We start from the raw sequence: 15,880 nt of genomic DNA on the forward strand, positions 1-15,880 counted from the left end.
CTCGACAAATGAATTGGAGGTGTGCGCCCCTCGCCACCGTCACGACGACTATTGACTATTTCTAGCACCACAAGCCCTCACGCCCCTGTAGCTCATCCCGCTCTCTGGAAAGCACTCATGAAGTCTGTCTGCATGGCTTTTTTGCCAAGAGTGCTTTATAGAGGGGATCTCAGTATGTGGTCCTTTCTGTCTGGTTTCTTTGACTCAGCATCATGCACTAACATCCATCCATTACGAAAGATGCTCGACTCAATGAAATAAACCAGACTCAGACAAACAACATGTCTCCTCCTCTCATCTACAGGATGTATGTGCATGTGCATGTATGTGTGTCTATGTGTGTATGTATGCATATGTGTATGTGTGTGTCCATGCATGTGTATGTTGTACATGTGTGTGCACATGTGTATGTATGTATATGTATGTGCAGGTGTGAACATGTGTGTTTTACGTGTATGTGCATGTGTGAATGTGTGCGTGTGTGTGTGCGTGCGTGCGTGCGCACGTGTATGTTGCAGGAAAGGAGAAGGACACTATCTCTGGAAAGAGGAAAGGCATCAAGGGAGGGAAGGAGGACGAGAGAAACAGATGTGACTATGATCAAAGTCAACAAATTACACAAATTATAGCATCATTACAAAATATATGTTATGATGAAGGTATGCTTAAAAAACAGTACAAAGCAAAATAAACTAACTCTTTGTCCTTTAGAACCTGGGTTGTCTCTTACCATGAAGCTCTGAGTTGCTTGACTGTCCACTGGCTCTATCCCCCGACTCTCCCCGACCCCCGAGGCTTGCCTCCTAACACTTCCCCACCTCTCATGGAGCAATTGGTTTTAACTATGACACTGTAGAATCACAGTTGTTATTGTGGTTGAGGAACTGAATTTTTAAATTTAATTTTAACTTAAACAGCCATATGTGGCTAGAGGATACTGTATATGACCACACACTATGATAGCACCCGAACACACTTTGAGTGAACAATGGATACCTGTTATTCAATCACATTTTAAGAACATGTTGTTCCCCAATGGTGTGGGAATTTGTAAACCTGGTCCTTCACCCTGGATAGTCTGAGACACCCTGCACCAGACACGTATCAATCACAGTGCGGGCAAAAGCTCTGTCTTCCTGGCAGCATGGTTTCCGTTCTAAATTCATAAAGCAGCGTTCTAAAGAAGGAAGTGGCTGGTTCAGAAGACTCTTCTAGGCTGGGTGGCTGTGGTCAGGGAAGCCTGTTGGAAACGGTGACCTCTGAGCTGGGGTAAAGGAGACCAGGTATAATAACCAAGTATGTTCAGTACAGGAAAGGGTATGGCGTTCCGGAAACAGGAAGACCAGCATGGCTAGGTGCTGGGCACAGAGTGGAAGGGTGGTGAGGAATGAACTGGAGATGAAGAAAAGAGCTGGATTTGCATGGCCACACAGGCCGTGCGTCCTCTTTTCCTCTCCTATGTTATGGACAAGAGTTGGTACACCACCACAGGCCATGGGTGGCTGCCATGGTTTGAGTCTGAAGTGTGAACCACAGGTTTATAGGGTTGAACCCCAGATGGTGGACTATCACTGGGGGTCATGTGTCCCGGCTGGCTGGAAGGGGTGGGTCATTCAGGAGCGGCCATGAAGGCTTATAGCCTGGTCCTGTTTCCGGTCCTGTTCTCTCTGCTCCCTGATCTGCCACAGTGGAATAAGTTACTGTCTCACACTTCCTCCACCAGGAGCTCCGAGTAGCATGCCTGACACTCTGTATCTTTCTCACCATGATGGGCTGAAACGGTGAGCCAAAATAAATCCTTCCGCCCTTAGGTTGCCAACTGCCAGATACTTTGTTACAGTGACAGGAAAAGTAGCCAATGGGCTGTGAGTATCTGCTTGCCAGGGGAGGGGCTAGCCTGCCAGGAATGCCAGAGAACTTTCAGAGTCATAAAAATATTCTGTATCTTGGTTGCAGTGGGACACCATGCCCTCACTTAAAATGCATTGCAAAATACAATTTTTAAAATATCCAACATTTTTGAAGCCCAGAAAGGTAAAAGAATAATAATCACCATGAATTCTCATGGGATATTAGTGGGTGGGGTTCCCATGCAACAGATTATAATGCAGAGCTCCAAAAAGTTGTGCAGTCTGCCCAGGCCACACCTATGTAACAGACCCAAGCCATGTCCCTCCCAATCTACCTGCCTGCCTTTCTTCAGAATGAGCCCACAGCAGCCCCCTTACAACATGAAAATGTCTATACCTAATACTTTGCTTTGTGTAATGATAAATGCTCACACAGAAATGTATTAATTTGGGGAGATTTTATTTTGAGAGTCCTTCTCTGTGTTAATTTTTTTGAAGCTGCTATAAGAAAACTATCACAAACATAGTGGCTTCCAACAACAACGAAAACTTATTATTTCACAGTCTAGAAACCAAACGTTTGAAGTCACGGTGCTGGCAGAGCCCGACTCCTTCCACAGGTTCAGGAGACAGTGGGTTCCTAACGTCCTCCTCCTCTTCCCTCAGAGTGTCCCTTTGAACAATACCAACCACTGAGGCTGGTTTCAAATCGAGCCCCTTGACTTCATTATAGCTGCTAAGACTCCTTCTCTCAACAAGGTCATGTTCATGGGTTCTCAGGAGCAGAACATGGGTATCCTTTCATGCACCACTCCACAGACCACTGAGCCCACCAGCCACGCCATACAACGGTCTGGATCTCTCCAGGCCATGGGCTGGAGAGTCAGCAGGCTGACGTCAGCTGCTGATCTCCTCCCGGGATCACCGCCCTGCATCACCTAGCTCATCTGTCAACGTGTTTCAGCAACGTTACTGCAGCGTCCGAGTGGTTCAAGGCAGGAGGCAGATCCAATCCTCGTGGCTCCAGCATGGCCAAGAGCAGAAGTTGCACCCACACGTGGAGCTCATTGCACGCTGCACCTTTCCTGTCTTGCTCACATGTGTGTGCTCAGTGCCTCTAGAAATGACTGAAGCTCAGCATTCTTGCTGTAGTGGTGAAGGAATGCATGCCCAAGTCAATGCAAAGGAGAGTCATCTAAACCCTTCATTGTTCTCTTGCTAGGGGTCGAGTGGTAGCAATGCCTGCCAGTTCAGTGGACTTAAGCTGCCCCTCCTTGGGTATCTGCTACTATAATTAGCAGTTTTCCTTCATGTACTGATTTATTTGATTGTCAACTTGATGGGATCTAGAGCCCAGACACCTAGGAGGCAAACAGCTGGCCGTGTCTGTAAGGGGGTTTCTACATTGGATTAATTAAGGTACGAAGACCACCATCCGATGGTCTGGGATAACAGATTGAATAAAGAATCATTCTCTGCTCCCTGCAGATGCAATGTGGCACATTGCCTCAAACCCCGGCCACCATGACTTCCCTGCCACAGTGGACTGTACTCTCAAACTGTGAGCCAGATAAACCTTCCCTTCTTAAATTGCCTTTTTTCAAGAATTTTGTCACAGTAATGAGAAAAATAATAAACAGAATCCCCAAGGTTGTGCCACATCATTAATATAAGAGATTGGTGCTGGGAAACTAAAGAGATATGAAATATATCTGAGTACTGGGTTATTAAGCATGTGTCTGGATGTACTTTTAAATTTTAATTGTATTTCTCTGCATGTGTGTGTGTGCGTGTGTGTATGTGTTTGTGGGGGGTCACATGTATGTGTGGGTGAACATGTTTGCACATAGATGTGGGAGCCAGAGTTGAAATGGGGTGCCTCCCTTGCTTGCGCACCCCTTTCTACGTTGAGGCATAGTCTCTCCCTTGAAACCAAAGCTCTCTGATAGTCCAGCCACCCATCTTGCTCCCCAAATCCTGACTCTACCTTCCCAACACTGGGATTCCAGCCAGACTGCCATGTCCACCCACCATTTATACAGATGCTGGGCACCCGAACTCTAAAATGCTGGAGCAAGAACTAGACCCACTGAGCTCTCTCTCCAGCCTCTGCTTGCATTTTTAAATCAAATGACGTGGAGTATTTTGAAGGAAGGAGCCCATATGGGAAAGGAGAGTGATTAATAACGTTGTTGAGTACTTAACAGTACTACTGAGTAATAGTACTACGAAGTGAATAATCGTGCTAGTGACTGAGTGCTGGTTTTATTAAGTGACTGTGATATCATTCATAGATGAGTGATGGCATTGTCACTGGGACATGAGGCCCTCCGAGTTTTTTTTTTTATGGAAAATAAATAATAGGCACCTAGAAAATATGAGGCAAAAGATAAGAAAGCGGTTGCCTACAGAAGAACACAGATAATAGGTTAGATCATTCTGTGTCAAAACAATTGTAAGGGCTAAAAATGCAGTTCAGTGGTACAGCACTTATTTAGTATATGAAGCCTGGGTTCAGTCCCCAGTACCACACACACACACACACACACACACACACACACACACACACGTTTAATATAGCCATCCTCAGAGAAAAATGATTTATTTCCTGCATTTATTTAAAATTCAAGTATTTGTTAGTTAAAAAGAAAAAAAAAGGTTTGTCATTATCAGTAACACATAAAACGCCAGGTGATGTCACAATCCCATTACTGCAGAGGATAGGAGAATCCTGGGGCTTGCTGCCTGCCAGCCTAGTCATGTGGACAAGGCACGGGTTTCAGGGAGAGACTGTATCTGGAAAAACAAAAGTGGCCCTGAAGAGAGATCCCTGAGATTAACCTCGGGTCTATACACGCACATATACACACATGCACATGTACCCACACCCATGTGCCCACACACACGGATACAAAGCCCAAAACACAAGTGAAATGTACTCCTTTTATAAAAACACAAACAAATGAGCTGTAGAGATGCTTTCACTTGGCAGTAAAGAGTGCCATCGAATGCAAAAGAGAGCAAGACTTCCCCACCTCGGGTTTTGGAGCCTAGCGGATGAATTTGCCATTTTCTCAGCTGCTTCTCAAAGGTGTCCATTTGGTGACCTAATGGACATCCATTTGGTTTCGTGCATAGTGCAGTAACACCCACCCTTGTGACTGCAGACTGTTTTTAGTTGGCGGCACGGAATCTTGAGCCTTGACCTACAACCTTGCAAACACCACTCCCCTCCCACAAGTCTCCGCTGTCAGGAGGGGACCACGGCAGGGAGCCAGGAGAAAAGCAGCGCCAGCGCACAATTGCTCAGCAGGGCACGTGGCCTGCGGCCTCCCGCTACAATATTTACGTCCTAGTCCATTGAGAGGGCACCCCCCCCTCTGCTCACGTGACCCAAATGCAGTTCTCACTGCGCCAAGAACAAACACCCCGGACGCAGTCTGCGCACATGCTCCGTCTGGCCCTGAGAAGCCTCACTCACTCATTGAGGTTTCCATTGGTTTAAAGCAACCTTCCAGCCGCGGAGGCTCGGAGACCTGCAGCGCCTTCCTGGCCCAGATCCAAGGTAGGCACCCCCACGAGGACGGTTTTATTCTAGGATTTGGACTGTTCTATCTGTTTTGGGGGGAGGGGTGTGTAATACTCACACATGAGTATAGATGATGAATGGGGCTCTGGGAGTAACTCTTCCTCCCCACGGTTTTCAGAAGAAGAGTCTTTTGACCTCTTTTCAACGTCGGCCTTGAAGGCAACCTGCAGATCTAATGCACACTTAATTCTCCAACAGGAGCCTCAGCCAGCCATGCTGAAGCTGACTGACGTGGTGCCTGCAGCGCATGAGACGGTGTTTTCTCCTCTCCAGAGCCCTGGGTGTTTTTTGCCGTTCTTGTGGTAAACGATGAGGCAGGCTACCATGGATTTCAGCACCTCACCTGTGTTCGATCAGCAGAAAGGTAGACTGATGCTTTACTACGTCTTTCGGTGCTGAGTACAACAGACGGGATTTCCAGTTGTAAAGAAAGATGTGAGCGTGTGTGTGTGTGTGTGTGTGTGTGTGTGTGTGTGTGTGTGTGTGTGTAAACCTGTTAAGAATGTTCTCCTCTAACTTGATAAGCTTTTAGGAAGAGAAAAAACAAGCATATGGGCTTTCTGTCTTGCTGACGTATTCCTAGCCCCATTTTAAAGCCTGGGTTTAAGGCATACCGGCTAATTTAGGTAGTGTCATCTTTATGCTATGTCTTAAAGCATATTAGAGAAAGATATCCGAATACATCCCATGCCTCTTTCAGCCTGTAAATCTCATACCTTGTCACTACAGCCTTCACGAGAGACTGTGGATTCCCTCCAGGAGAGACATGACCCACAGACAGATCATTCTGACACAATAGCTCATTTAAAGCTGTGCAGTGACTTAATACTATATTATTTAATTGTGATGACAGAGTATTTTTTTCTTACCCTTCATTTGCATAAAGGAGGTCATCTTCCACAGGAGAAGTAGGCTGTGAAATTAATTCATCCTAACCATCATCAGACATGCAGCCGTTCAGTCTGTGTGTGTGATTTTGCATATGCTGTGTGCCTCCACGGATCTGTTGGTCATCTGTGTAATTACACAGTTCTTCTGTGCATGGTGTGTGTGTGTGGGGGGGTGACTTACACTCTTTAAATGTAACAGACATTTCTACAGCCTTGTTATGAAGTAGCTGGCGTCTTACCCCCTCTTTACACTGAGATTCTTCAGCACCTCAAGATCCTTTGATGGTGTCTTTCTTTCAGCTACAGCATGAAATGGTGGCTTGGGGAAGCCTCATTAGGAAAATCCATTTCTTCTTTCTTTTTTCTCCAAATGCCGCTGCTTCAGGCCAGTGTTGCCTCCCCCTGGATCTACATTAGGCGAATGATGTCTGCTCAGTGGGGTCCTCAAATAATAACTTAGATTTCGGAGGCAGCTGGTAGATATAGTCTTCTCCAAGTCTTATTTGGAGAGAGAGAGAGAGAGAGACTTGATAACATCTTGCTTCACTTTGAGTCTGGAGACGGGCATTGTAGGGAAGAGCTTATTCTAGTTCCCCTGACCACCCCCTTTTCCTCCCTGTACATTTTGTTCTACAGATGTCGATCAGTAGATGAGAACTCTGCTTAGAATCAAACTGCTCGTGCTGGCCAGAAAACAGTGCTGCTGAGCCATGGAATCACACAGACACACAATGGGCTTATTTGGGGGACTATTTTGAGGGAGCAGGGACTGATTTCAGAACAAGTCCTTCAAAACGAAGCCATCTGTTCCAATGTGGTGCTTTCTGTCTGGAGTGAGCTCAGGACGTACCTAGGCGCTGGTTTAGAGTATCTTCATGCGGCATCATTTATGGGGGCAATTCACAGCAGCTCCTCTCATTGAGTCATCCCATAATATTAACCCTTTCCTTGCTATCTCTGTCCATCTCACTCCTTTCCCTCTGAAATTAGTACTCAGTGGAAACAGAGGCTCCTACCGTCGCCGCTCTGAATGGCAAATCAGTTTAGCTTTGCAACCTTAGCCTGTTACCTAACCTCTCTTGGCTTTCATTTCCTTACTTAGCAGGACAGTGATGGGGATGATGTTTATGTAGCAGGATCATTACAAAAATCCAAAATGATACTTACGGAGCGCTTGCCAGATTGCTGAGGTGCCGCGTTTTCAAATCATGGCTGCTGCTGCTGCTCCTGTTGGGTTTAGTGCCACCTGGTCTCCTCTTGACTTCCTCTTGGCCTCCAGTTTAAATGTTCCCATCCTCAGTCAGGGCGCTCAGTCGCTGCTGGGTGACTAGGTTGCATTCCATTTACCGTTCAGAACTGCAGGGGGCCACTCAGAGCAAGTTCTGAGAGACAATGAACTGAAGCAATGCCCATGTAGTTCTACTACCCCACTAGTCCCTCCTCTACCTTAAAAGCATGGGAGAGCCTAATAGGTTTTCAAACCTGAATAGATCTCAATATTATGTCATTTAGCAAACTGTGGTAAAAGGACTGGAGAGCTGAGTGTGACCACGTCAGTTTGATATCTGATATTAAAGTGGGAGTGTGCTTCGATCACTCTGTGCATCGGCCTGGTGTTGCAGTATCTCCAGGAGTGGTACACCTCTTCAGGGGATCTTAAAGAATAAATAAATAAAAACGGGCTGAGTGTGGAACTTGAGGGAAGGATTTTACTACGGAGCAGAGACAAACAGCACCAGATTCACAGGCATATGTGGACAAAGACATCTCTTCTGGAAGAAGCTTACGTATGTTCTGGAAACTTTCTCTAGGGACATGCAGACAAGTGTCTACCTCCTCCTTATAGACCACCATGGGCTGGGAGAACCAATGAATTTCTTGGATTTGCTTACAGAGCAAAGATGAGGAGTTACAGGATCATGAGTGACCCCCAAGCTGCCACACCACCCAAAAATATCTCACGCCAACATGGATAATAACTTCTCTATCACTGCATAGATGGAGTCCTCCCATACTGAACCACCATAGCCTGTATATTCTAGTACCTCCCAGAACCCCAAGGCCACATGCAGTTATGGTAGAATTACATACAAATGTCTGGATGTGGGGGAGGGAGTGGACAGCATCTAAGACAAGACTCCAATGATCCCCCAGTCCCTCCTTCCTGAAGGAGTGTTCACAGTCAACAGGCTGCATCTTGAGGGTCTCCTACAAGTAACCACAGCTGCTCTGATGAAAAAAGCAGCTATTAGGAGCAGAGGATAATGTTCTACAGTGGATATTACACAGCCCACTGGGTCTTGAACTTGGCTGGACAAGAAATAGGCTGAGGGCTGGGGAGGCATTGAAAATGGTGATACCTGTCTCCTACCTGTGGAGTTTTCAATCAGATGGGAATGGATATGGCTTGGTCCCCACCCCCGGGATGTTCCAATATGAAGCCAAGATTGTAAACTGCTCAGTTCGTCCCCCTAACATTTCAGGAGGGATAAGTGAGGCACAACAGAGCAGCTCAAGGTAGCTCTTGCAATAATCACAATAATCTGCCTGGTACTAACAGAGAGGACCCAGACCTGGGTGCTCCCTATGCAGGCAACAAAGCAATTGTAAGCTTCCAATTCCTCAAGCTCTCTGGCCTAGCAACTGCTGGAGGTAAGCACAGACCAGAACCCGGCTCATGGCTGTGCAGAGAATTGGGGAGCCACATGCAGGCCTCTAAGGAGGTAAAGCTCTATGACTATATTTTTTCTACAAAGTCTTGTCTCTAGCCCCTATAGGCGCCTGAGCCGACGGCTCTCTTTGGCTTCAGTCTCCTCTCTCATGTGCTGTAGATGGTTTTGCAGATCTACGAGGTCTCTGTGGGCTTCAGAACCAGGTTATCTGACTGGTCCAGATTCTGGCTTGCTTTGTCAACTTTAGAGGGAGAAAGGCTGAGTCTGCCAGGCTCCCTGCTCCTGTGTCTTGTGCTTTCTGTTCTCACCATAGCAACAGCTCTGATGCCACGTGTTCCTCCTGGCTGGCTTCCCTCTCAAAGCCCACATGCAAGAAAGAAGTGTAGTAAAATGATTTACTACAGAAGCCAGAGGTTCCTGCTCCAGTCGACATGCCCCGTAACTGAGGGGAATCTGCATTTCCACCTCTGCCGCTGCTTGTAGAAAGAAAAGCTTTGCTGTGCCTGAAGGAATCCCTGGCCTCAGAGAGAAAACAGGAGACACAGCCACTCTCTATGGCCTCCTTTGTCCTAGTTAGTCAGCCCCGGTGTTGGCCACAGTGAGGAGGCCAGGTCCTATTGCAGTTCTGTGGGGAAACGGATCTGATGAGGCTGAGCAGATTGTGTGCAGTTATCTCGGAACTACAGGCTCCTCACAGACTGGGTCTCTTGCAGAAGCATTGCATTAAGAATGAGAGGAAGGGCCGGTCTTCTGCTCAGGGTAGTACAGTTAACCAGTATCCTCAAGTTACTGTAATGAAGCACCATCCATGGGGCGCTTACGACAATGAGATCTTCTCTCCCACAGTTCTGGGAGACCCATGTGAAATCGAGAGGTCAGCAGGAACATACTCCTTCTAGAACTTTCAGGGCAGCGTCGTTCCTTGCCTCTTCCAGTTTCAGGCTGTCATTACTTCCACCTCTGCCTCCTTCTCTGTCTGTTAGACTGTGTGTACGCATCTCCTCTGTGTATGTAGTCCATGGTGCAAGTCTCAAACTCCTGTTCTAGACAGTGCAGGAGAAATGCCTCATAATCTGTGACTTAACCCCAGTGTTTCATATCTAAGGTGCACACGTGTGTGTGTGTATGTGTGTGTGTGTGTGTGTGTGTGTGTGTGTGTGTGTGTGTGTCTGTCTCTGTGTGTGTCTGTGCACATGCACATGTGCATGCACCACACAGAGCAATAATCATAGGTTCCAGGAGTTAGGACATGAACACATCTCTAGAGCTACGTGAAATGAGACCTCTCAGAAAGCAGATGTGCTGGGCAGTGTTTTGTCAGCCTGACGCAAGCTGGGGTCGTCAGGTAAGAGGGAACCTCAGCTAAGAAAATGCCTCTATCAGATTGGCTTATAGCAAGTCTATGGAGGCATTTTTCTTAGCTGTTGATGTGGGAAGGCTCAGCCCACTGTGGGCAGTGCCATCCCCTAGGCAGGTGGTCCTGGGTTGTGTAAGAAAGCAGGCTGAGAGCCATAGAGAGCAAGCCACTAAGTGGCCTTTCTCCGTGGTCTCTGCTGCAGTCCCACCTCAAGGTTGCTTTGAGCTCCTGCTCCGAATTCCCTTCAGGATGGACTCTAAGCTACAAAGATGACATAAACTCTTCCTACCTCAAGTTGTTCTTGGTTATGGTGTTCAGCCCAATGCTAGAAAACCAAACTAGGACCTAAGGCAAAGTCATAACATAACGTGGTTTTGGGCAAAAAATCCATTCTTACATATGGTATTTGGAAAGTTGGCGTGTAAAAGAGTACATCTCTTTGGTGCCTACTTTGAACACGCATTGTGTGTGGATAACACAGTGGGAGAGCTGATGTCTACTGAGCACTCAGCCTCCTGTGCTAAGGACTACGCCTAGACTAACTCATAGAATTCTACTGTCTGCTTCTTTCTTTTATTCCCCCTTATCAGCAGAATTCAGAAAGCTTGTGACCTAACCCAACATGACCACAGAGTAGAACAGCAAAGCTGGGATTCTAGCCTAAGTCTGTTGCTCTTCAAATCCCTGCCCTTTTTTTGCCACAGCATGTTGTTTCATTGGGCAGCCATAAAACCTAACAGGAAAGTTAAGCCATCATCAACAACCAAAAATTACATCGACAACCACTTTGTTTTACAATCAAGCTGTTAATGCCGTGTGTTTTAGATCAACACACAAATGTGCTGACTTCAGCACTCAGCTTCTCATCTAAAATGGTAAGGGCAAACAAAGAAGCCTGCATTTTGCTGAAAAAGCAAAAGTTAAAACTGCAGGGCCACAGTCAGACGCCTCCAGAGGAGGAATAAGCAAATTTGAAAGGATCTGAGAAGGGAGGGCAGGCGGAGGAGGCAGCGAAGAGGAGGCCTCATTTGGGTTCGGTTGGTGGTTTCAGGCTGAAAGACTGAACTGGAGGTTGGTGTTCTGATTGACGACAGTTCAGGTGAAAGGGGAGTGCATTGCAAATCACTACCCACAGGATTAGAATCGGAGTCTCTGCTGCCTGTGAGTTGATGCTCAGCCTTGTCCCTCTCTGGCTTAAGAAAGAAGAACAGAGGGAAAGAGGGATGGAAGAAGAATCACTTCGCCCAAGTTCTGGGCCACTCAAGACCAAGGCTGCTTCTGCTTCCTTCTCTGTTCTGCCTCCTTCTTCCCATCAGCCAGCTCTTGAGACAGGTTATGAGAGACTCTCCATCCCAGAGATGGCCAAGGCCTGTATCTGTTAGGATGTCAGAAGATCTCACCTCCAGCAATCTGAGCATCCCCCTCATTCACCCTTCCCAGCACCTTTAATGGGGGTGAACAGAAGGGAGCGTGTGACAGATATTTACCCAACAACCACCAGTCACCCCTTAACAAGGCATGATTGAGTGCTGGACACTAGGAGAGTGATGCTATTGGCGACATTCTTCACCACAGGACGGATCTGTTGCTAGGGGTGGGAGTCTGAGAATGGTATCCAGGGACTGAAGAAGCCCCAGCTTGGGTAGCCATGTCTCTGGTATCGACTCTGTTGTTTCTCATGACATCCCCAGATCCGTTTCAGACGTCTAAGCCTCAACTCAGGCAGAACTGAACTGGATTGCCACACTGTGAGTTCTCCCTCTTCTCTATTCATGAGCTCCACTGTGTTGCAGGACAGAGCGTCTCTGCAGGTTACTTCCTGCCTATGGAGTTCCCCGCTTTGGGGCCACCGTTTTTGCCACCTAAAATAAGAGAAAACCACTACACTTCTAGCTGTTATTTTGATGAAACCAACATCTTACCCACCCACAAGATAAGGGCCAAGGTGAGAAGGCAAAGATCTGAGGCAGGGAGGCTGGGGTTGGTGTGAAAAGGGGCATGTGGCTGGGCTAGCCACCATCTCACGGAAAGACTGCTTCCAGCAGCTGTCACATGCTGAGTGTGCCCGGAATTCTCTGAAAGTCTGTGGGGCATTTAGTGTGGTGTCCGCTGATTCTATTGAGTCTCGAACCATCTGCGTCTCAGATGTTCTGATTTGCCTTTTAAAGTCATGAGAGTTTCACCCCACGATTAACTCTCTGTTAACAGAGGGGTGTGTGTGTGTGTGTGTGTGTGTGTGTGTGTGTGTGTGTGTGTGCATGTGTGCTATTAAGTATCCTTCATTTGTTTCTGTTTGTAAAAATTGAGGCTAGCACTTGGTCATTAGAAAGATTGTTCTGTGTCATTTGTTATATTGGGGAAGGAGAAGTCACTGTATTCTGCGCAGGAAGCATTTCCATTTCTAAATGCGCCCTCAGAACATAAAATGTATGCACATAGCAGGCAAGGGCTCTAATCAGTTTTTAGCTTTTTATTTGAAAATAATCTCTTGTGGGGGGGTGATATATGCACACTTGGGGATGTACGTAGGGAGCTCAGAAAAAGATAGAGGTGTCCTGCTCTATCTCTGTCTGCCGAACTCCCTTCAAAAGAAATCCAAAGCAATACAAGAGTAAGCACAGACCAACAATGTAGTATTACCTTATCTAGTGAAGAAATTTGTTCTTCAGAGCCTTACCCCAGCCTGTTCCCAACTCCTCAGTAGCAAGATGGCTCTACAGCACTCATGGGTATCAGCTTCCAGAGAGAACCAGTCCAGCCAAGACTGTTAACCCCTATTAACAGTTACAGTAAGAGCTAGAGCTCCATTTCCTGTCTCGGGCACTGTGGCAAAAATCTTCATTCCGACCATCTCGTTTAATCCTTGCCACAGACTCTGAGACAGACTCCATGTTTCCTCTACCCAGGGTTGAAGGACTGCCCAAGCCAACAAGACAAGGGCCGAGCAGCCTTGCCTACTCAGGCTACGTGTTCTGGCACCTTTTCTATCCTACCAGTCCATCCCACCAGCCTTTTACTGATAGGTAGCACCAGGAGGCTAAGAAAGCTGGAGTTCTTGGCAGAGCGCGATTCTTCCTCTCATTTGCTGCCCCTGCGCTGGGCGTCTCTCTGCAGAGAGATGGTCCAAGAAACGTCAGCTCATAGCAGCAGCCCAAGCTCTTCCGGGGTGGGGTGAAACATACTCCATGGAAGCTGGCCTGTGGAGCAAAGAATGGCCCCAGCATGTGAGCCAGGGAGGGCTCAAAGAGTGAGAGAAAGCACTGGAATGTAAAGCATGGAAGCCTGTGGTGGCCCGAAGATTTGCAGGGACAGGGTTTAGCTTCCATCATAGAAGCTTCTGAGCCGCCCTCAGCTTCTGCACCCCCTCAGCTTCCATACCCTTCATCAGCTTCCACATCCCCCCTTCAGCTTCCATACCCCCCTCAGTTTCCCAGGCCCCCTCAGCTTCTGAGCCCAGCTCTCCGTTTGTTCTGTGTAGCAACAAGTTGACATTTCTCCAGAAGAGAGTTCGGAGACCCAGGGTGCTATAAACAAAGGCATATGACACAGTCCCTGACAGAGAAGAATCTTTTCAACCTGGTCCTTTGTTGGTTTGTAGCTGGAGTTTTCTCCAGTGCCTCCCAGTCCTGCAGCTGCTCAGACCCAACCAAGTAAACACACAGAGACTTATATTACTTATAAACTGTAAGACCGTGGCAGACTTCTTGCTATCTAGTTCTTATATCTTAAATTAACCCATTTCTATTCATCTATAAGTTGCCACATGGCTTGTGGCTTACTGGTACTTTACATCTTACTTCTCATGGCAGTGGCGGGGGGCAGCTGGCAGCATCTCCTGACTCAGCCTTCCACTTCCCAGAATTCTCCTCTCTGCTTATCCCGCCTATACTATACTTCCTGCCTGGCTACTGGCCAATCAGCGTTCTACTTATCCATCAATCAGAGCAACACATTCACAGCGTACAGAAACACATCCCCAGCACTGGTGGGATGTGGTCCTGTCAGTTTCATCACTGAGACCACACCTTGAATCAGAACTCACAGCTGTTTTTTAACATCTTGGTTTGCATCTAAATCCACCTGAGATGGTGCTCTTAGTCTTTCCTTACATAATGTTCGTGAAAACATTGTCCTAGGCTTTGGACATAAGCAGGCCAACTGGAAGGGACCATTGAACACAGGGAGGAACTGAGACGGATGCAAAGGGATCTACTTTCTGCTGGTCCTAGAACAATCTAAAGATGGATCCTAAAACTGCAGTTTCAACACTTGGGTACCATCCAAATTCCTCAGCTTTATATTGCCTTAATAATTACTGTAGTTTTGAGGCAGACCCTTATTATTCTAATAATTATAGTTTTATAATATTTTGGTATTTCATAGAAGAAATATCCTTCAATATTGATTTGTTTTAGTTAAATTAGATGTCCTTGCCCACTATTTTGTTTCTTCTTTGTGTTTGTTTCTGTGTGGGGGATGGTAGCATAGTCATGCCCTTTCTATAAATAATAATCACACTTTTAGAGTTGGAAGTTAACTTAATGAGCATATAACCCCACGCTCTCCCTCTTTAATGTGAGGACTGAAACACGGAAGGATGGTCACTGAAGCCACACTGACTACTCCGATTATAAGGGTGCTTCATACAGTTTAATGTCTGGGCCCCTAGCTCTTCTCACGATTATAAGGGTGCTTCATACAGTTTAATGTCTGGGCCCCTAGCTCTTCTCACCTTGTAAGCCAAGATGATGGTGCTAAAAAGGTGTGATACAAAGGTTGAATTGATTAATACACTCAAAGTACTGGAACTGTGTCTGGCCCATGGTAATTGCTTAGTAAGTGCTACTGTGGGCTGTGGGGACTTAGAAAGAGAGTTATAGCAATCCCCTTAAGATTTAAGTAATCCATGCAAGCCCTTGGAGCCACCCCAGCCCATAATGACGACTTGGAAAGTGCTGGTGACTATTACAAATGACTCATCTGTGTTGGTACTGTGTTCCCCAAAATATTGTGCACCCTAATAAACTTATCTGGGGTCAGAGACAGAACAGCCACAATATTAAACATAGAGGATAGGCAGTGGTAGCACACGCCTTTACTCCTATCATTCCAGAGGCAGAAATCCATCTGTTCAAGGATACAGCCAAGCATGGTGACTCAGGCCTTTAATCCCAGAAAGCGAGCCTTTAATCCCAGGGAGTGATGGTAGAAAGCAGAGAGGTATATAAGGCATGAGAACCAGAAACTAGAAGCATTTGGCTGGTTCAGCTTTTAGATGGTTAAGCTTTTAGGCTTTGAGCAGCACAGTTCAGCTGAGATTCATTCTGGATGAGGACTGAGAGGCTTTCAGTCTGAAGAAACAGGATCAGCTGAGGAATTGGCAAGGTGAGGTAGCTATGGCTTGTTCTGCTTCTCTAATCTTCCAGCATTCACCCCAATACCTGGCTCCGGATTTGATTAATTAATAAGTCCTTCTGAACAATTCATGCTACACTCATCTAAGGTTATTTGGACAAGCCATC

General features: G+C 46.7%; 1 protein-coding gene and 1 long non-coding RNA gene across 5 annotated transcripts in view; one reads left to right on the plus strand and one right to left on the minus strand.

Moving 5' to 3' along the window:
• LOC128113530 (uncharacterized) overlaps positions 1–7,816 on the minus strand; it is a 30,071-nt gene extending 22,255 nt beyond the window's left edge. The window contains exons 1-2 of one of the 2 annotated variants that reach the window (XR_008219524.1): positions 7,497–7,816; positions 6,309–6,827 (exon numbers count right to left, since the gene is read on the minus strand). This is a non-coding gene — a long non-coding RNA (uncharacterized LOC128113530). Of the gene's footprint in view, positions 1–5,497; positions 5,630–6,308; positions 6,828–7,496 lie in introns of those variants that run through there. The other variant, XR_008219525.1, reaches the window with a different exon arrangement.
• The window catches only part of Ankrd55 (ankyrin repeat domain 55), a 94,415-nt gene continuing 83,527 nt past the window's right edge, over positions 4,993–15,880 (plus strand). The window contains exons 1-2 of one of the 3 annotated variants that reach the window (XM_052743285.1): positions 4,993–5,415; positions 5,638–5,803. In XM_052743285.1, coding sequence (XP_052599245.1) covers positions 5,749–5,803 — 55 coding nt within the window. In that variant the 5' untranslated portion in view covers positions 4,993–5,415; positions 5,638–5,748. The remainder of the gene's footprint in view (positions 5,416–5,637; positions 5,804–15,880) is intronic. The other 2 variants (XM_052743286.1, XR_008219523.1) reach the window with 2 other exon arrangements.

Source organism: Peromyscus californicus, unplaced genomic scaffold, assembly GCF_007827085.1.
Source record: "Peromyscus californicus insignis strain IS unplaced genomic scaffold, ASM782708v3 Scaffold_18__1_contigs__length_77618521, whole genome shotgun sequence".
NCBI lineage: Eukaryota > Metazoa > Chordata > Mammalia > Rodentia > Cricetidae > Peromyscus > Peromyscus californicus.